Source organism: Phocoena phocoena, chromosome 2 (genome assembly GCF_963924675.1).
Source record: "Phocoena phocoena chromosome 2, mPhoPho1.1, whole genome shotgun sequence".
NCBI classification, from domain to species: Eukaryota; Metazoa; Chordata; class Mammalia; order Artiodactyla; family Phocoenidae; genus Phocoena; species Phocoena phocoena.
The window spans coordinates 173,150,086-173,172,618 of record NC_089220.1 but is presented as its reverse complement, the minus strand read 5'-3'; the positions used below and the strand labels follow the sequence as shown (position 1 = coordinate 173,172,618).

At 41.6% G+C, this 22,533-nt stretch overlaps 1 protein-coding gene across 1 annotated transcript in view; it reads right to left on the bottom strand.

Moving 5' to 3' along the window:
• The window catches only part of TMEM236 (transmembrane protein 236), a 41,440-nt gene extending 19,126 nt beyond the window's left edge, over nucleotides 1-22,314 (bottom strand). Inside the window, exons 1-3 of the mRNA XM_065872887.1 lie at nucleotides 22,058-22,314; nucleotides 10,668-10,740; nucleotides 4,505-4,646 (exon numbers count right to left, since the gene is read on the bottom strand). Coding sequence (XP_065728959.1) covers nucleotides 4,505-4,646; nucleotides 10,668-10,740; nucleotides 22,058-22,314 — 472 coding nt within the window. The remainder of the gene's footprint in view (nucleotides 1-4,504; nucleotides 4,647-10,667; nucleotides 10,741-22,057) is intronic.
• Nucleotides 22,315-22,533: the final 219 nt, after the last annotated feature.

Sequence of the window (22,533 nt, the reverse complement as noted above, 5' to 3'; positions counted from 1 at the left end):
GAGAATTGGCTGGATATAGGTACAGCCAACAACTCTAAATGAGGTCCTACATTGATTTGCAGACATTTAGAAGAAGCACTTTTTCCAATGAAATCTTACATAAAACACTCCTAAACAAACAAAAGCTGTGTTCCTCTGGTTGAAGTAGGAATTGGGGCATCCAGAGACCCCAGTTCAGCCTCCCCCTCCTGCTCTCCCCACCTCCAGAAGATCTTTACAGCTTTGGAGGTTTCCAAATTGACTATTTGAAAAGCAAACAGTAGCTGGTCTTAAGAAGGCAACTTCCGGGGGATTCCCTGGTGGCGCAGTGGTTGAGAGTCCACCTGCCGATGCAGGGCACATGGGTTCGTGGCCCGGTCCGGGAAGATCCCACATGCCACGGAGCAGCTGGGCCCATGAGCCATGGTCGCTGAGCCTGCGCTCCGGAGCCTGTGCTCCGCAACGGAAGAGGCCACAACAGTGAGAGGCCTGCGTACCACAAAAAAAAGAGAAGGCAACTTCCGTTCCAGCGCTAGGTTTGCCTATTCAGGGTGAGAAATGCAGCCGAAGTTATTTTTGCTTCCCAAACATGCCCGTTTATTACATGGACACCTGAGTTTCTAGAGACCCAACCTTCCTTCTATGGAGAAAGCTTTCTTCACCATGTCTGCCTACAAACTCGTACAAATTCCAGGTATTCCCCTTAGTCTTTTCTGACCTCCAGCACCTTAGATAAAATGAAGTTTGCCATCACCTGGGGCCCTACAGTACTTTAACCACGATACGCTATTATACTGCTTTGTAATATGGTGCCCAAGCTGGGTTCATGCTACTTTAATAAGTCCTGCAGGGAGAACTGAAAACTCACTTCCTAACCACAGACTCCCTTATATGTCTGTCTGCAGTCACTGGTTTATATGGGAGTTAAGGAATCTTGGTGGGGGCAGGGAGGAAAATCTAACGGTGACCATGATTTGGGGTTCAGACAATAAAGGTGAGGCTGATGTAAGGACAAACTATGAGGCTTCTCAGAAAAAAAGCCACTCCCAAAGAAGAAGGAATCTAGCTCTACCAGAATCAGCCAGAACATCTAGTGGCAGGAGAGGAAACAGTGGTCTCCAGTGGATTGAATGGCCATGACTTGAAATCATTAAAGCCCAGACAGTCTGATTCCATATACATTCTGGGGATAAAAGGGTTGTGTTTCTAAGTGAAAATAGCCCTTCCATGACTCTGTGTGGGACTTCTCTAGGAACGTAGAACTCAGGGGAGGGAAGTCAATACTCCAATGGCAGGGGAAAGGTAATCAATTCAAAACAAGAGCAGAACATCAAGCGATATCCCAGAGGCAAGAAGCAGCAATAACTAAGGGTGTTTGGAGCAGAGTCGAGCAGGGATGGTGGGAAAATAGCACACAAAGTTGTCTGAACATGAGAAAGACAGCTGAGAGGAAAGTAGGGGCAAGAAGATATTCAACAGTCTAGACCAACAAATGAGACCACGGGAGATCCATCTAGGGTCTCATTTAAAAGTGGAAGAGCGGGGCTTCCCTGGTGGCACCATGTTTAAGAATCCGCCTGCCAATGCAGGGGACACGGGTTCGAGCCCTGGTCCAGGAAGATCCCACATGCCACGGAGCAACTAAGCCCGTGCACCACAACTACTGAGCCTGTGCTCTAGAGCCTGCGAGCCACAACTACTGAGCCCACGGGCCACAACTACTGGAGCCCGTGTTCTGCAATGAGAGGCCACCACAATGAGAAGCCCGCACACCACAACTAAGAGTAGCCCCCGCTTGCTGCAACTAGAGAGAGCGCACGCGCAGCAACGAAGACCCAAAACGCAGCCAAAAAAATTAAAACATGGGAGAGAGAACAATACGGGAGAGGAAGAGAAATGGAGGTCCAGTCACTAACAGGTTGGGACTGAGCTAGCAAAATTCAGATGGAAATGTAAAAGTGTGCTCATTTGTACCCACATACTAGAAAGAGTGGGGGACATGCAGGCTATACATTGTATTCTTATTATTTATTCTCATGACCGGGATTTGACACTATTAGGTGCTATGTGCATCTGTGAGATTGCCATGCCTCAGAGATCTGTGTTCCAAAAAATATTCCCAAGTGAGCCCCAGTCTATGGGAAACGATCCACTTAAATGTTACGGCTTGGTAATCACTTGATACTTCGGTATTTCAACTGGTAGTATGAAGTTAGCAGAAAGCATTCTTTGGGCCACGAAAGATTGTTTTAAGCATATGTCAAATATAGAACTTTTATTTTTAAATTTAGAAAAAGAAAAACTATACAAAGATCAAACTTTGGTAGCTTGGAATTAAGACAGTATAGTTAGGAGGGGGTGTGGGGGAGGATGGACTGGGAGTGTGGGATGAGCAGATGCAAACTATTATATAGAGAATGGACAAACAACAAGGCCCTACTGTAGAGCACAGGGAACTCTATTCAATATGCTGTAATAAACCATAATGGAAAAGAATATATAAAAAAGAATGTTCATATATGTACAACTGAACCCCTTTGCTGTACAGCAGAAATTAACACAGCATTGTAAATCAACTGTACTTCAAGGTAGGGTAGTGCAAGTGTGTCCATAAATCCAAGCATTGCAGAGTACCTCAGTTTCATCTGGTATAAAGTGAAAACTGCTGTAAGTTGACTAGTATGGATGCATGTCAAACTATCTGGATAGCAAAGAAGAGAATGTACTTCTTTCTCAACATTTTCTAAAGGGACACAAATTATTCTAAACTTTGCTGTCACACACCCTTAACCTACTGCTTTGATTCTGAGGTAGCACATGCAGTGAAACCATATTTATAGCATACTTGCTTATATTCAGATTTATGTATTATGTTTATGAGTTTATGTATTAATTTACGTTCCAGAGGATAAATGAGAATACCCCATTGGTTAAAAATTCACACAACTGATTTTATTAGTATGCCTGTTAAAATGAGTATAGGAGACTAATTGAGTTCAAAGTTTGCACAAAAATTAAATACACATATAATTAATATTTACAAAGGTATTTTGAATGAATGCTAGTATTTTAAAGTGTGATTTTATTAAACGGTGGCGCTATTTAACCAGACATTAACCTTCCTAAGTTTGAGCAGAGAAGAAAAAGCTCAAGAAGGAGGCACTTCAACTAAGAAGCAGCAATTGAACAAGATGTTCTAGAGTCTTCTCCCCAAGACTGACTTCTTCCTTGAGGTTCTCTTATTTTGATTCTCTTTTCATCACTACTTCTGAATACAAAGAAAATGCCCCTTTAAAAATCCAACTCATCACTTAAAATATAAAACGCCAATAAATGATTCCCAAAAATATACATGTGCATTTTTTAAAAGAGAATTTTCACTAAAAACGTAGCAACTTCACATTAACCTGGAAAATACAGACTCATTAAAAACAGTCCAATTTCAAAATGGGCTTGTCATTAAGCAGTCTACAGAAGTAGTAAAGGGTTTGGCGATTCCCAAATATCCTCAGTTTAAGACAAATACACTTGTCTGTGGAGGGCAGATGTACCTTGGGAGCACCTTTTCTTCAACAGACTCATTGGCTGCCATCTTATCTACCTTGTCACCTGTGTTATGTTAACAGTCTATCATCTGCCGCCCAAGGGCAAAGTGCAAAATATGAAGCTCAGAGTCTCAGGTTTCCTGGTGGCCTCCAACTCAGTTTTGCTTTTCAATCTGAGGAGCAAGAGTGACTGGAGGGGTGATGGCTCATAAGAAATAAGTCTAGTGCTTTCCTTCCTGGTTGTAGTAGTTGCCCTATTACCCCAAAGCGTTCTCCTATGACTCACTCAATTTCTCCCATCCACTCCGTCAGGGAATGATTAACAAAACCTACCCATTTCAAATGCAAAATCTTTGCCATACAATAACCATACCATGCAAATACTGTAAATCAAACACAGATACCATCACATAAAATTAAATGAAAGTTGAGGGAATTTTTGACTGACCAAACAAAATATTCAATTAACAAAATAGTTTTTTTAAAGGCCAACCAATATTTAGTTTCAACTGCTCCCTTTGGAAGAATGTGGCATATCTTGCTTTTGAGTGTGATCTTTGGCTTTTTGACAATCCACGATTAAAAACACAGAAATCTCTAGGACGTATCTGCAGCAGTCATATTAATTCCTGTATCAAAGGTATGCAGACTAAACTCTCTATTCATCTCAACTTAAGGTTTTGAGAGAGTTCCTAAAAATACAAATCTATAATAATTTACTTAGGTAATTTTCATGTTAGAATAAACATTAAAGATTTAGTATTAAATATTTAGTAACTTTATCCATTTGTCAGTACTATCAAAATCAAAAAAGAATAACTGTATAGCTACAATTACATTTGGATATCTTCATTTGTAATCTTCTATCTGTAATCTTAGCTCTTAAAAAATATCATTGAACATGTCAACAGACAAGAGTGGGAGAAAGGTGAACTATATGTGAAACTTTAAAAAATATTTGTATTTAAAAGAATACTTACTCTTTTGCCTCCCTCTAAGAGGATATGTCCTGAGTTTTTCAATAATATCAACCATGATCAAGCAGGTCAGAACCAAAGAGACTGGCAGGTCAGGTAACATATCCGGTAAGGTACAAGTGGAAGCATTAATATTCTTTTGAACCTGTTTTCAGAAGACCATTTAGAAGCATTAAATTTTTGTACTTTCTTTGTTCACAATTCTTTGAAGATTTGAAAGCAGTGCTAAATTAATTATACATACATTTACTAAAAGACTAGAAGCTTGGTTTTCAGCTTTTTAGGTGCTCAACCCCACAAGGTTTTGAACCATTTCTAAAGATGTAATAAGGGTTCATATCAATGGAAGAGCTTTCAGTTAAAGACAGAGCTTGGTAAATGTGCATAAAAAGTTAACAGTAGGCTCCTGGAATAGTGGAATGGGGAATCTCTCCCAACCCAACTGCTAAGCAGAGCCTCTGAGAGTCCTAGCTCAAAGAGCTAGGGGGGCAAACATTAGAGTGTTGGGTCTTCCAAGAAGGGAGAGCTGGGTAAACCCAGCTCAGCTTTGGAGCACTTCCTTCATCTGTTTAAGGTATCTACAAAAAAGGCTATGACAAACATCATGTTAATGGTGATATGTTAAGAGTTTTCCCTCTGAGATCAAGAATAAGACAAAGGTTATACCATGACCATTTCTATTCAACACTGTACTAGAGGTCCTAGCCAGTGTAACAAGGCAAGAGAAAGAAATAAACAGTGTAAGTATTGGAAAGAAAAACACACTGTCATTATTCATAGACTATATGATTATAAATGGGGAAAATCTCCCCAAAATGGATAAATTATTCCTACACACCAAAAACAAAGAGCTAGAAAATAAGATTTTAAAAAATGATACAATCTGATACAACCTCAATGAAAATTCCAACTTTTCTGTGGAAAATGACAAGCTGATTCTAAAATGAACATGAGACACGGAGATCACCTTCCTCCCCACAGATACACCAGAAATACATCTACACATGGAACAACTCCTACAGAACACCTACTGAACTCTGGCAGAAGACCTCTGACATCCCAAAAGGCTAGAAAGTCCCCACAGAGACAAAAGAATAGGGACGGGACCCGCACCAGTGGGAGGGAGCCGTGAAGGAGGAAAGGTTTCCACACACTAGGAGCCCCTTCGTGGGCGGAGACTGCGGGTGGCGGAGGGGGGAGCGTCGGAGCCACGGAGGAGAGTGCAGTCACAGGGGTGCGGAGGGCAAAGCAGAGAGATTCCCGCGCTGAGGATCAGGGCCGACCGGCACTCACCAGGCCGAGAGGCTTGTCTGCTCACCCGCCAGGGCGGGTGGGGCTGGAAGCTGAGGCTCGGGCTTCGGTGGGAGCGCAGGGACAGGACTGGGGTTGGCAGCGTGAACACAGCCTGCAGGGCGTTAGTGCGCCACCGGCTGGCCGGGAGGGAGTCCGGGGAAAAGTCTGGACCTGCCGAAGAGGCAAGACACTTTTTCTTCTTTGTTTCCTGGTGCGCGAGGAGAGGGGATTCAGAGCGCTGCTTAAAGGAGCTCCAGAGACGGGCGCGAGCCGCGGCTAAAAGCGCGAACCCCAGAGACGGGCATGAGACACTAAGGCCGCTGCTGCCGCCACCAAGAAGCCTGTGTACGAGCACAGGTCACCATCCACCCCTCTTCCGGGGAGCCTGTGCAGCCCGCCACTGCCAGGGTCCCGGGATCCAGGGACAACTTCCCGGGAGAACTCACGGCGCGCCTTAGGCTGGTGCAACGTCACGCTGGCCTCTGCCGCCGCAGGCCTGCCCCACACTCCGTGCCCCTCCCTCCCCACGGCCTGAGTGAGCCAGAGCCCCCGAATCAGCGGCTCCTTTAACCCCGTCCTGTCTGAGCAAAGAACAGACGCCCTCTGGTGACCTACACGCAGAGGTGGGGCCAAATCCAAAGCTGAACCCCAGGAGCTGTGCGAACAAAGAAGAGAAAGGGAAATCTTTCCCAGCAGCCTCAGGAGCAGCGGATTAAAGCTCCACGATCAACTTGATGTACCTGCATCTGTGGAATACATGAATAGACAACGAGTCATCCCAAACTGAGGAGGTGGACTTTGAGAGCAAGATTTATGATTTCTTCCCCTTTTCCTCTTCTTGTGAGTGTGTATGTGTATGCTTCTGTGTGAGATTTTGCCTGTATAGCTTTGCTTCCACAATTTGTCCTAGGGTTCTATCTGTCCGTTTTTTTTTTCTTAAAAAAATTATTTTTCTTAATATTTTTTATTTTAATAACTTTATTTTATCTTACTTTATTTTATCTTCTTTCTTTCTTTCCTTCCTTCCCTCCTTCCTGCCTCCCTCCCTCCCTCCTTCCCTCCTTTCTTCCTTTCTTTCTTCCTCTTTTTTCTTTCTTTCTTTCCCTTTCTTTCTTTCTTTCTTTCTTTCTTTCTTTCTTTCTTTCTTTCTACTTTTTCTCCCTTTAATTCTGAGCCATGTGGATGAAAGGCTCTTGGTGCTGCAGCCAGGAGTCAGTGCTGTGCCTCTGAGGTGGGAATGCCAACTTCAGGACACTGGTCCACAAGACACCTCCCAGCTCCACATAATATCAAACGGCGAAAATCTCCCAGAGATCTCCATCTCAACACCAGCACCCAGCTTCACTCAACGACCAGAAAGCTACAGTGCTGGACACCCTATGCCAAACAACTAGCAATACAGGAACACAACCCCATCCATTAGCAGAGAGGCTGCCTAAAATCACAATAAGTCCACAGACACCCCAAAACACACCACCAGATGTGGACCTGCCCACCAGAAAGACAAGATCCAGCCTCAACCACCAGAACACAGGCACTAGTCCCCTCCACCAGGAAGCCTACACAACCCACTGAACCAACTTGAGCCACTGGGGACAGACATCAAAAACAACGGGAACTACGAACCTGCAGCCTGCAAAAAGGAGACCCCACACACAGTAAGATAAGCAAAATGAGAAGACAGAAAAACACACAGCAGATGAAGGAACAAGATAAAAACCCATCAGACCTAACAAATGAAGAGGAAATAGGCAGTCTACCTGAAAAAGAATTCAGAATAATGATAGTAAAGATGATCCAAAATCTTGGAAATAGAATAGACAAAATGCAAGAAACATTTAACAAGGACCTAGAAGAAATAAACATGAAACAACGATGAACAACGCAATAAATGATATTAAAAATACTCTAGATGGGATCAATAGCAGAATAACTGAGGCAGAAGAACAGATAAGTGACCTGGAAGATAAAATAGTGGAAATAACCACTGCAGAACAGAATAAAGAAAACAGAATGAAAAGAATTGAGGACAGTCTCAGAGACCTCTGGGACAACATGAAACACACCAACATTTGAATTATAGGCATCCCAGAAGAAGAAGAGAGAAAGAAAGGGACTGAGAAAATATTTGAAGAGATTATAGTTGAAAACTTCCCTAATATGGGAAAGGAAATAGTTAATCAAGTCCAGGAAGCGCAGAGGGTCCCATACAAGATAAATCCAAGGAGAAACATGCCAAGACACATATTAATCGAACTATCAAAAACTAAATACAAGGCTTCCCTGGTGGCGCAGTGGTTGAGAGTCCGCCTGCCGATGCAGGGGACGCGGGTTCGTGCCCCGGTCCGGGAAGATCCCACATGCCGCAGAGCGGCTGGGCCCGTGAGCCATGGCCGCTGAGCCTGCGCGTCTGGAGCCTGTGCTCCGCAACGGGAGAGGCCACAATGGTGAGAGGCCCGCGTACCGCAAAAAAAAAAAATGCAAGTTCTGCTGAGGATGAGGAACATGAAGATCGCTCGTTCTCTGCTGGTGGAAGTGTAAATTAGTATACTCTCTTTGAAGAACTGACACTGTCAGTTACAACTGAGTACTTGAACATCTTGTGACCCATCAGTTCTACTCCTACACATTTAACCAACTGAAATGCTTGCACATGGGCACCAAGAGACATGTTCCAGGATATTCACAGCAGCAAAAACTGGAAACTGAAACGGCCATTAAGAGCAGAACTGATGATGTATACGTATAGCTGATGCACTTTGCTGGACAGTAGAAACTAACACAACATTGTAAAGAAACTATACTCCAATAAAAATTAATTAAAAAACAACAAAAAAAATTTTAACCACTCTTGTGGGTATGTAGTAGTATCACATTGTGATTTAGCTTACATTTTTCTGATGACCAATAATGTTCAGCATATTTTTATGTGCTTGTTTGCTATTTGTAGATCTTCTTTGTGAAATGCCTATTAAAATATTTTGCCCATTTAAAAACAAAGAGTAGAACTGATGAATAAAGTATGATATATTCATAAAATGATGAATTCATAAAATACTTTACGATAAATTCATAACATGAAATGATATATAGGAACAGAAATGAATGAACTACAGCTAACCAGAAAAACATGAAGGAATCATACTTTTGAATAAAAGGAGCCAGAGACAAATTAGATATATAGGTAGGTAGATAGATAATAGATAATTTGATTTCCCTTCATAAAACTTTCAAAAACAGATAAACTAACTTGTGGTACCTGTGGTATTAGGAGTTAAGATAGAAGTTACCTTTGGGATGGAGGGAAAGGTAGTCATTGGAAGTGGCTTTTAGGGCGTTGACAAAGTTTTATTTTTTGACCTGAGTAGTGTTTCTTAATTTTTTTTTTTTTTTTTTTTTTTTTGCGATACACGGGCCTCTCACTGTTGTGGCCTCTCCCGTTGCGGAGCACAGGCTCCGGACGCGCAGGCTCAGCGGCCATGGCTCACGGGCCCAGCCACTCCGCGGCATGCAGGATCCTCCCGGACCAGGGCACGAACCCGTGTCCCCTGCATCGGCAGGCAGACTCTCAACCACTGCGCCACCAGGGAAGCCCTGACCTGAGTAGTGTTTCTATGGGAGTTTGCTTTGTGGTATTCCATTAACATTGTGTATTTATGTTGTGTGAGGTTTTCTGTTTTTGTGTTAGATTTCAGTGAAAAATAAGAAAAAAGGAAAGAAAAATATCCAACAGCGGGTGAGACATAACGGGAAAGAATCCCCAAAAGAGCAATTAAACTGTAGATAGAGCATTATCTGTGATAGTGGTGTTCTTTGAAAGTGTTGTACACTGAATTTTCAAAGCTCTTGGGAACCTCCCAAGTGCTTTACAAGGTCTTTGGGGAGGAAGGAGAAAATGATAAATCTAGATTAAAATATTTGTGTGTTGCAATTTGATGCAAAGTCCATCTGTATGGCCTTCTGAGGTTATTCTGTGTGTTCATGTATTGTCCTAATGCTACATGTAGGACATCTCCCAAGAGTCATGTCATTTCTAATGATGTCATCCACTACCTGGTACTCACCTCTCTCACAGAACTGATCATACCTATTCTAACTGCCTGTTTATTTTTCTCTCTACTGTCAATAAAAAATTACTGAAGGCCAGAGACTGTCAAATTTTCTAAGTGCTCTATCCTCAGTTTCTAACACAGTACCTGGCATGTAATAAGCACTTAATGACTACCTGCTCAGCATGTAAATGAAAATCTTATAAATAAATAAATAAATAAAATTAAATCTTTCAAAGAACCTTGAAAATTAGTAAGATTAGCAGGGTATTCTGCTTTGAACTCTCTGGGTAAGAGTCCTCACAGGCTGAAAGTTCTGCCTATAGTATTCCTGCCCTGCTGATATCCATTCATCAGAGTCCCTTTGTAGCTGCATTTATTGAAACATAAACTCAAATTTATTTTCAAATAAACATCGTGTACAAATTATTTGTCAATGGAATCTTATCAAAGCTTTAGCATGTGAGTGGTTGTTCCCTTGGATATTGATTGGATATTCCATTTAGAACCGAGGACACTCATGAAAAACATCAGGTTAGAAGAAACACATGTGGATGTACTCTCAAATTCCTTGCTTTTTTATTATTTTCAAATAACTTTCCTTTCTCACACATACAAACACAGAAGCAATTTTTCTAATTGGCTGCTATACTTTCCTCCACAATCACAGAGGTAACAATGATCTTAGTACCTTAAATATATATATTGCAACTTAGAATAAAACCGGAGAAATTTGTTTGGGCATACCACTCTATGAAATTTTAATAACAGGGGACATTTTAAAAACTCAAAATCTTGCAGGACAAGAAATCAAAATTCCATACCTTGGTCACTGCTATAGAAAAGCTGAAGCTGGGAAGCGTGGTGAGGATTACACACATCATCATAACAGGTCTCCTAGCAAAGGAGAAAAAATAAGCAAAAGCAATAATGTACAAGATCAACAGTTCCTGTTACATTTTGCCGATTTTGCAGTTCCTGTTCCATTCATCTATAGTTTTTCTAAGAAGCTACTACTTCCCTATTTCCATTTCCCAAATGTTTGTGTATGGCAAAGGGGAACACACACAAAAGCCGCAATGCTTTTCTAGAACAAAGGGGTGAGAGGTTTCCAAATAATTAGCAAACCATCGACTGCTAAAAGCATCACAGTACAAGACAAATGACATTCAATATTTTCAAAATCCATTCATCAGAATCCTGCCCAAGAGTTCAGGGTCTGGCGACCAACTGAAAAAAAGAACAGCATGACCTTCTCAAGTGATACTATACCCCACGTTGTAAAATTGATTTTTTTCAAACAATATATTTAGAAACAGTATACTGTTGGATAGTTAAAGACGACTTAGAGTGAAAACACCTGGATTTTTTTACGTGAACCACCTCCCCCCCAAAAAAATCATATAGACGTAAAAATCAGATAGTTTTTAAATGTTTTTGGATCACTTTTTAAGCCTTGCATGATCAACCAAACAAATAGCTATTGAGATAGAATATATAATAGTCTATCATGACAGAGAGAATTAAAATGTGTATTTAACATCACTAATTTATGGGAAGATAAAATATACTCAGGTTTTCTATAGTAAAATATTCATCCCCTCTTTCCTTAGTTAAATACGTATTATATGAATTACATATATAGAATAGTATGTGTTTAAGTTCAAAAAGTATTGTTGGAGTCTTACAAATGACTAAGAATTCTTCTTGGTCCCACCATTTCACTCTACCCCAGTCCCCTCCTAGATGTTCTAGGTATAGACATAAGATAGGGCAGTGGATAGCCCATCTCTCATAGCCAGACTCAGTACAACCTGCTAAAACCAGAGGTAAGATGGAATTTTAAATTGGTAGCTTTGCCTCCTTCTCTGAGCCCAGATCCAGACTCCTGCAGCACTCAGCTCTCTGAGGCTAGCTGGGGCATTCATAGAGTCCTCTTCTCAGCTTGACCTCTAAAAAATAAGAGTGCCCCAGGGATTATTCCTGCACCCCTTATTTATCTATATTATCTCCCCTGATGATCTCAGCCAATCCCATCGCTTTAAACACCACCCACTTGCCCATGACTCACAAATAGACTATAGTATATATACACTGGCCTCTGTCCTGAGCTCTGGACTTGGACACCCAACTATCTATTTGGCACCTCCACTCAGATGTCTAATCTAATAGGCAACTCAAACTTAACATGCCTAAAAAAGAACCCATACTCATTCCAATCATCATCAAATGCTGTCTGATGATTTAATGCCAAAATGTATTTTGAATCAACCTCTGCCAACACTGTGGTTCTCTCACTATCATATCTCATCTGCAGTGTTTCGTAACCAGTTTCCTGTTAGTGTCCCTCTTCTTGCCTAGCAATATTTTCTCCATAGAGCAAACGTCTGATTTTTCAAATGTAAAACACCTCTTGTTACTGCCCTGCTCAAAAATCACCAAAGCTGGGAGGAGTGGGGAATGGGGAGTTACTGTCTAGTGGCTAGAGGTTCAGTTTTGCCAGATGAAGAGGGTTCTGTGGATGGATGGTGGCGATGGTAGCGCACCAATGTTCATGTACTTAATGCCAATGAGCTGTGCACTTGAAAATGGTTAAGATGGTAAATTTTATGCTAGGTGTATTTTACCACAAAATACACTCATTTGTATATCTTAGAGATTTAAAAAATATTTTCAATGTATGACTAATGTAATTAGAATAAAATTGAAACCTATCACTGTTGCCTAAGTGTTCTACGTGATGTGGTTTCTCTTATTTCTCCTACTCTCTTCACTTAGAATGACCTGCCTCTTCCCCACCATCCACTTAATCCTGCCATACTAGCACCCTGGTTATTCTGTGGTCACACCAAGCTTGCCCCACCTTCCAGGCTTACACTGGCTCTTCCTTTTTGCCAGGGTGTCTCTAGATCGCAGACCTAAATCTAGATCATAGATCTTCCATGTCTGGCTCCTGTGTGCCTATCCCCAAGGTAAGTTCCATGGGACTATGTACCTTATCTGAATTGTTCATTACTTTAGCTCCAGCATTTAGAACAATGTTTCTAAATCTTTTTTGTACAATAAACTTCCTGGGAATCTGCTAAATCCTATGGACCCTTCTCAGAATAGAATTTTTAAATGCACAAAATACATAGACTACAAAACAAAGCAATTATATTGAAATACAGTTATCTGGGCTTCCCTGGTGGCGCAGTGGTTGAGAGTCCGCCTGCCGATGCAGGGAACACGGGTTCATGCCCCGGTCCGGGAAGATCCCACATGCCGCGGAGCGGCTGGGCCCGTGAGCCATGGACGCTGAGCCTGCGCGTCCGGAGCCTGTGCTCCGCAACGGGAGAGGCCACAACGGTGAGAGGCCCGCGTACCGCAAAAGAAAAAAAAAAAAAAAGTAATACAGTTATCCACATTCTTTTAAAATTTTGATTTAGTAATATATACACTTATCTAAGAATACAGTGTCTTCTTATTTTCTTTGGAGCATTCAAGATCTAGTGGAAACTGTAGTCTCTCATAATTTCAAGGTAGTGAAGATCATAAACCGTAATCTGAAGTATCTGCAACAGTTGTAATGTGATATGAAAAAAAATCTATGTAATAAAATTACAGGTCCTGCTAATACTACTCTGGTTTGTTACCAGCATTCATAGTGGAAAGAAATGCCATCTTTCAATCAGAGGTTATCGAAAGTAGAGATGTAACTTGTTTCTCATCCAAGTTCAAGAACCCCATAACCCTGGAGAATATCTGGCACAGAGTAGGAATTCAATAAATGCTAAATGAATGAACAGACTAGTTAATAAGTGAACACTAATCCAAATCTGTGTTTTATTTAAGCAGAAATAATGATAACCTGTATTTGAAAATCTTGACTTACTGCTAACATATGCTTCTAATTTATTAATGAGTGGTATGGGTTAAACTGTGTCCTCCCTAAAAGACATGCTGAAGTTCCAACCCCCAGGACCTCAGAATGTAACCTCATTTGGAAATAGGGTCTTTACAGAGGTAATAAGTTAAAATGAGGTCATTAGGGCAGGCCCCCATCCAATAAGACCAGTGGCCTTATATAAAAGCAAATTTGGAGACAGATATGTACAGAAGGAAGATTACATGAAGAAACACAGGAAGACACCATATGAAGATGAAGACAGAAATCAGGGTGATGCATCTATAAGCCAAGGAATGCCGAAGATTGCCAGCAGACCATCAGAAGCTAGAAGAGAGACTTCCCTGGTGGCACAGTGGATAAGAATCTGCCTGCCAATGCAGGAGATACGTATTCAATCGCTGGTCCAGGAAGATCCCACATGCTGTGGAGCAACTAAGCCTGTGCGCCACAACTACTGAGCCTGCATGCTGCAACTACTGAAGCCCACGTGCCTAGAGCCCATGCTCTGCAACAAGAGAAGCCACCACAGTGAGAAACCCGCACACTGCAATGAAGAGTAGTCCCCTCTCACCGCAACTAGAGAAAGCCCGCACACAGCAGCGAAGACCCAACACAGCCAAAAATAAATATTTTTTTAAATGTTAAAAAAAAAAAAAGAAGAGAGGCTTGGACTGGATTCTCCCTCATAGCCCTCAGAAGGAACCAAGCCTTCCAACACTTTAATCTTGAACTTCTAGCTTCCAGAACTGTGACACAATAAATTTCTGTTGTTTAAACCACCCAGTTAGAAGTACTTCGTTATGACAGTCTTAGGAAACTAACACAGATTTTGCTATAGGGAAGTGAGATACTGCTGTAACAAATATCCAAAATGTGGAAGTGGCTTTGGAATTTGGTAATGGATAGTCTGGAAGAGTCTGAAGATGCAGGATAGAAAAAGGCTAGATTATCCAGAAGAGAATGTTAGTGGAAATATGGAAGTTAAAGGAGATTCTGGGGAGAGCTCAGAAAGAGGAGAGCTGTGCAGAAAGCCTCTACTGTTCTAGAGAATACCTATATTATTATGAACAGAATGTTGCTAAAAATATGAATATTAAAAGTCCTTTTGGTGAGATCTCTGACAGAAATGAAGACTGTGTTACTGGAAACTGGAAGGGCGGTGATCCTTTTTATACAGTGACAGAGAACTTGGCTGAAATGTGTTCTGTTGAGTATAAAGGAGAACTTGTACGCAATGAGCTCAGACACTTAGCTAAGGGGATTTCTAAGCAAAGTGTTGAAGGCACTGCCTGGTTTCTCCTTGTTGACTAGAGTAAAATGCAAGAGGAGAGAGATAAATTGAAGAAGGAATTGTTAAACAAAAAAAAGCCCAGGCTTGAAGATTCAGAAAATTCTCACCCTATCCATATTGCAAAAGATACAAAAAATGAGACAGCATGTTCTGGAGACAACAGTAAGGGTGTGGCTTGTGAATCCAATCAACCATCTCAGCAGAAACCCTGACAGCTTGCACTGAAGGGGGACAGAGATGGGGCAAAATGAAGAAAGGTTGTGAGACTTCTGGGTACAATCGGCAGGAAACAGGCTAAAACAGAGCTATATGGATGCAAATATGTACTATCCTTCAAGAAAAGGGAAGAATGACTCTGATGATGCTTCAGAGGCCAGGGAAGCTGCCGCTGCCACCACAGGCCCAGGGGTTCCCTCCTCAGATCCAGAGAGCAGGGCTGCTGCCCAAGGCCAAGAGGGTGGAGCCACCACCTTGATGAGCCCAGAGAACAGTGTCCAGACACAGAGGTTTATTGTCAAGCCTTAAAACTTAGAACTGTTGGCTAAAACCAATATACAGGCAGACCTTGTTTTGCCACGTTTCGCGTTATTGTGCTTTGTAATAAATTGAAGGTGTGTGGTATCAATGAGACCACACTCAGACATTAACAAGCCAACCAGCATCCCAAGGAGGCATCCCAAAGAGTAAAAGGTCCAGAAATCATAAGACAAGAAATACTGATGGAGGCTGGACACTGGAGAAGAGAAGATGTCAGTGAGCTCAGAGAAAAGGTCACCCCTAGAAACACAACGTGGGGAGTCGTCACTGTACAAGGGACAGTTTATGAGAGCCGATGAGAGCGCTCGAAAAGTAATAAAAAGGGGTATATGTATACGTATAGCTGATTCACTTTGCTGTACGCCTGAAACTAACACAACACTGTACATCAACTAGAGTCCCATAAAATTTTTTTAATTTAATTTTTTTTAATGTCAGTTCTCATGCTACTGACAGTGACCATTATATGGGGCTAATTAATTGCTTGTAGCCATGCTAGTGTAATTTCATAACAAGGACAGTACTCTGAAATTGGCAAGTGTTGAATCACTGAAAATTGATTGATGAGGCCAAATTTTTCTATGCAAGTTGAAGTATGCAACTTCCGAATTAAAATATTTGACACATCTTGGGGGGTGAGGGGTAGGGGGTGGGGGGGTGATGAACTGGGAGAATTGGATTGACATATATACACGAATATGTATAAAATAGATAACTAATAAGAACCTGCTGTATAGCACAGGGAACTCCACTTTGCTGTACAGTAGAAACTAACACAACATTGTAAGACAACTATACCCCAATTTAAAAAAATTCAAAAAAAAATAAATAAAATACTTGATGCATCTTATAAAAAAGAAGAAAGGAAAGCAATAAAAAGCGGGAATCAGGGGGCGATGGGTAGAGCTCCCGGCCATGGCCAAATTCACTGGCATATAAAGGGGGGCAGAGGATGTGACATGTACAAGGAAGATTGGAAGGAAGCTACATGGTGGCAGAGTTTATCTCAATACGAGGAAATAAGGAAGGCTCTTCTCATAATTAGAGACACAAAAAGTCGTAAATTCCCTTTAAAATCAGAGGCAGACTGTCTTGTGAGAAATAGTGCCCTAGATGAACGCTAGGGTGCCTTCCAGCTTCAGAATGATGCCAACACTGAATTCTACAAGCAAGGGGAAGCGTAGAGTTTTAAAGGTGGAACTGACATGCAGACACCATTTTTCAAGCAGATTATGACTCTGTCAACAGGACTGGGAGGGAATGAGGGGGACAGAGAGGCCCAAGGCAAGGACAGCAGCTGCTGAAGGCTGCCAGAGCCGCAGCAGGTTAATAAAATGCTCTTCGTGCCTCCTTTTGAACACAAGCGACCAGAACAAGGGATCTGACGCCGGACCTGAACAGGTGAAAAGTTGGGGAACTAGGCCAGAACCTCAAGTGCACACCTCCCTGGAAATCAGCGCCTGACTGGGGAGAGGAAAACAGCCACGGAGAGCAAGGTCCTGAATGAAAGAGAAAGATGAAAGAGAAAGAACTCATGGAATCTGGTGACACTGCATATGCAGAAAAGCAAAAGTGAATCCACTCACGCTGCTTTACTAGAGATTGTGGGACAAGCAGAGAAAGCCTGTCATCAAGGAGGAGAAAATGATCAGTCCTGAGCGTTTCAGAAGATGACAGACAGACTGAAAGAAAGGGGATGCTCTGGGAAGAGGTAACTGTTAAGCACCAGGGTTTAGTTCGTGGTAACTCACCGATGACCTTCTCAGAGGTGCTGAAAAGAGAGAGCTCTCCCTCCTTGGGTTAGCCTGTCACTCGTGTGTGTTACTGTGGACCATTTAGGGGCTCAGACCCCAGACACCCTGGGGTTGGTCTTGGCTCCCTACTCACTGGCTGGGTGGTCTTTTAACCTCCGTGCCCCAATTTCCTCACTTGTTAAATGGGCACTGTAAGCTTTCTTCACAAAGCTTCGAGAATTAACTAAAGTCATACAGGCGATGTGTTTACAACGCTGCTTGTACATAGTAATTGTTCAGCCAATATTTTCTCTTATTTTACTATGATGACAGCTATAACTACTACTGCTGCTACCACAACTGCCACCTGAAACAAATCAACAGCAAATCTGGGGGCATATGATAAGGATGTAAACAAGGTAAAATGTTCCAAAATGTTGGAGTCTTTCTAACTTAGCACCGTCCAGGATAACCCTGACTTCCACAGCAGTCTGGGAATCCCCAAAAGTCCTCCAGGATTATTTTGCCCCAAGGTACCCTGTCTGAGGAAATCTGCTTCAGTTTCCGGCTAATTTGTCAATGTTTTCACCTATTCACTGATATCCCGGGCAAAGATTCCTCTTATTTACTGGGATATAAAATTTGGTGTGGATATAAATAGCTTTTCTTCGTTCCTCAAACCAGCTCCCTAGTCTTTGATAAATTATGACAGGCAACCCTAAAAAGGAACAATCATTCCAAAAGAATGAGGAAGTGTTTAACAAGAATAAAGGAAAGAACACCGGATAAAAGTTCAGACTACTTTTGGTTTAGTGTGTGCCTTAAGCTCTCTGACATTGTTTCCTGCCTTATAAAATGGCAATTATATCCACTCCCTCAACTTTACAACACAGGCATGCAGGTCAAGTGAGAAAATGAAAAATAAAACACACACTGTAGAGAACAGACTTGTGGTTGCCGACGGGGAGATGGCGGAGGGTAAGGGATGGACTGGGAGTTTGGGATGAGCAGATACAAACTATCACATACAGAATGGACAAACAATGAGGTCCTACTGTATAGCACAGGGAACTATATTTGGTATCCTGAGATAAACCATAATGGAAAAGAATATTAAAAAATGTATATATATGTATAACTGAATCACTTTGCCATGTGGCAGAAATTAACACACATGATAAATCAACTATACTTCAATTTTAAAAAAAATAAAAAATAAATAAAAGCATGTTATGTATATATGCAAAATACTTTATAAGATATTCATGAGACCACTTTATTGACCCTCATTACTCTCAAAGGATAAAAGAGACCTACAAGATTCTCCAGATATGCAGAGTACCACTTATAATATAGAATTTTCTTCAGTTTTATCACTTTTATCATTACTTTTACCACTTCTCAGAGTCATTCTGAGGATTACCCCAGATCATGTTTTCAATGGAAACATGATTCAGTCTGAGGTCACAACACTAATATTCACTGGGTCCTTACTATGTGCCAGGAACTGTGCTCGGAACTTTACATGCATATCTTATTCAGCTTCTTAAAACAACCCAATAAAGAAACTAGGTCGTCCCTATTCTGCTCATGAGAAAACTAAAATTTAAAGAATTTAAAGAACTCACACACGGTCTCCCAATCAGGGTCAATGCTGGGATTTAAACTCAGGTCTGCAACTCTCAGCCATATTGTCAGGGCTTCACTAGCTGGCTGACTCACTCTCTCCTCAGTACCAGCCTCACAGGGCCCATGACGCCAATGTGGACATACAGAGAGGTTCTCAAACAGGCCCATCAACAGTGTATCTGTGAATGCTAAGAATCTATGAAATCTCACATAAACAACTATTTAAGTATTCTTCAAAAATAATTCATACTTTCAATCGCTACTTTCTATAGTAGCAATAATGTCTGCATCATCTTCATCTAGGAATCAGGTTATATGACACACACACGCTATGTTACCACGTATATTAAAATATCCTATACTCGTTTTTGGGACCCATGATATAACATCCAAATATACATCTTTAGGGGAAATGTATCCTAATGACACTAGAAGAATTGCATTTTTCTTGAAACACACTTTGCATTCAAAGTCAGAAAAACTACAGGAGAAGTTGCATAAGTTAGAAGAAACAGCACACAATAAGATCAGTGTGGGCTCACCAATCCCAGCTCCACCAGTTATAAGTTTTATCACTAGACAAAGTTAATCACATGTTCAAGTTTCCATTTCTTCATCTATAAAACAAGAATACTAGTGCATACCTACTAGGTTGTCATAAAGTTTAACTTTAATAGTGCAGAATGTGTAAGGCTCCTAGACTAGTACTCAGTAACAATTTCTTCTTTTCTAGGCCAGTAAGAGATAATAATGGCTCATAAAAGAGGCCATGAGGGAACAGTTTCACTGAAATCATAGGTAACCTGTCCTCTATCTAAAACTATTTCGAACACTCATGGCCGGCCACACCCACAAATAGAAGGAAAAGACTGGAAGAGTATTTCCCAAAAGAAATCACTGGAAGATGTAATTGTTGTGACAGCCGAAGACAACTTAGCACAAGGGGAGTAGCTGGACCAGATGTACAGACAAAAACAGCAAACAGACACAAACACAAACACTAGGGGGTAGAAATGAAAGACTACTTCTCTTCCTTACTTTCAATTGCCCCCAGAGACTGGGACCTCATCCTTCAAAGAAGCAGTTTCGGGTAGTGGTTAGAAGTACCAATTACAGAATCAGATGGACCTAGGTCCAAAGTATAGTCCTTTCACTCACTTGTCAATTGACCGGGTAAGTTTCTTAACCTCTCTAATCATCAGTTTCGTCTTGGAAATAATAATGATAAGCTCATAAAATATATATACTTCACAAGGTGGTATGGGATGAAATGAAATTCATACATAAATTTTATAGTACATAATAAGTGATCAGTAAAGAAGCAATTATAGCTTAATGACAATAACAATAATATTATATTAATAATAGTAAGCAACATGGGAAAGTTTGCTGCCTGAATGATATTCAGACCTAAGGTCCTAGGGATTGAGCCAATGTAAAAAAACTCAAAGAGCACCTTCCTGGGCATGACCAGCTTGCCACTGGTTTACTCCTGTACTCATTTACACATTCCCCAGCCTGGCCAGGAGTCTTCAACAGTCGAAGCCACTCCTAGCGGGTGTGAGGGGTGGAGGGCCCAGCTCAGCTTCAGACCCACCCCTTAGTTGATGCTGAGGATTTGGGTCAAGTGTTGGAAAATGCCTAAACCCCATTGATGCCAACCACGTGATTTATTTTCGGAAACCTCACAGGAGCTCTGCCCGCGGGGCACTGAGTCCCCTGGTGATTTTGGGGTTGACACCCAGTGTCAGTACCTAAAGAGCCCTTCCTGTGCCCCACGCTTCATGCCTCCCCTGCCACACCCTTGCAACAGGACTTCTCGCTATACTGCTGTGTCTATTACTTTTATATTTCTGCCTTTGCTTGGGTTAAAATTCCCGACTCCTTGCTTTTCAAATGTGTTCTATGTTGTCCAACTTTTTTTTCTTGGCCACACCGTATGGCTTGCGGAATCTTAGTTCCCTGACCACGGATCAAACCAGGCCCCCCAGTGGAAGCACAGAGTCCTAACCACGGAATCGCCAGGGAAGTCCCTATGTTGTTCAACTTTAAAAGATCAGTATGGGGACTTCCCTGGTGGCGCAGTGGTTAAGAATCCTCCTGCCAATGCAGGGGACATATGTTCGAGCCCTGGTCCGGGAAGATCCCACATGCCACGGAGCAACTAAGCCCGTGTGCCACAACTATTGGGCCTGCGCTCTAGAGCCCGTGAGCCACAACTACTGAGCCCATGTGCCACAATTACTGAAGCCCATGCACCTAGAGCCTGTGCTCTGCAACAAGAGAAGCCACCGCAATGAGAAGCCCGCACACCGCACCGAAGAGTAGCCCCCGCTCGCAGCAACTAGAGAAAGACTGAGCGCAGCAACGAAGACCCAATGCAGCCAAAAAAAAAAAAAAAAAGAAAGATTAGTATGAAAGAAAAATTTAACTTATCAAAGAGATCCCAGATGACAAGAACCAGATCTGAAGATTTAAAAGGAAAAATATATGAGGATCAGAAATTATATGTTCTCATTACCTTTACATGGATCAATACAGTCATTAGTTAAACTGAGTTCAATCCATATTAAACCTTGATTTATTTAAAATATTTGTGTTATTATTTTAATTACTTACCCCTCCCCTCACCAAGGTAATAGAATTTACCAACATAGCAAATTTTTTAAAATCTAAGTAAAGGAACCAATTTGCTTAAAAATCTCAGTTGGTTAATGCTCAAAGGATGCCTTAGAGCTACAAAATAATGCAATATAAACATTTTAACATAGACATTACTTTCAGTTTTACACAAAAGAAAAAATTCTATATTAGAACCTTACAGTTATGATTTCTGTAAATTAACTGTGAAAACTTTGTGCAGTTCTGTGTACAGAGGAATTAGTACAACAATTACTACTCAGAGTATCAGAGATTCATGCTAGCTCTTAGGAACACATGTCAGTAAAAAATGACCCGATAAAAAATATGGAAGATACCATAATAGGAACACATTTATATAAACAGTGATTATTACCTCTCCTTAATCTCACATTATGTACCTGTGTGCTACACTAACATCCTTACCCAGAGTACATGAGAAAATCTCTTTGAAAGCATCCCAGGGGTTCCCTGCTGAAGGATTCTGTTACTTACCATCCTTTGATTTTTTGGTAAAGATGACGTTTCCTGTACAAGAGAAGTTTCACGGGAACCCAAATCAAAAGAGTCACTGAAGATACATAGGCGATGGAACAGGAAACAATCAGCCAATAATGCGCTTTGCCAGGTGTACCCCTTGTGCTTTGATAGGCATCGGCAAACTGTTCCATTATCACCAGCGTGGGGACAGAGAAAGCAGCAAGCTCAAGGAGCTCAAAGAACAGCAGCTTCATCAGTCTCCTCGAAACCATCCTGGAAGGGCGAGCACCTGGGGACCAGACGCTCCCACTCTGACCGGGAGCAGCATATGGACTCACAGACACTGAACTGGGATCAAGTTCCTTGTACTCGAATCACTAACCAGTGACTTTTTATTCTTTTATTGACCCTCATATGGTTCAGTGATCTTCCAACTTAACCGAGGTCTCTTAAAGAAACAGAGCAGTTGTGGAAGTGATCACTCAATGTGT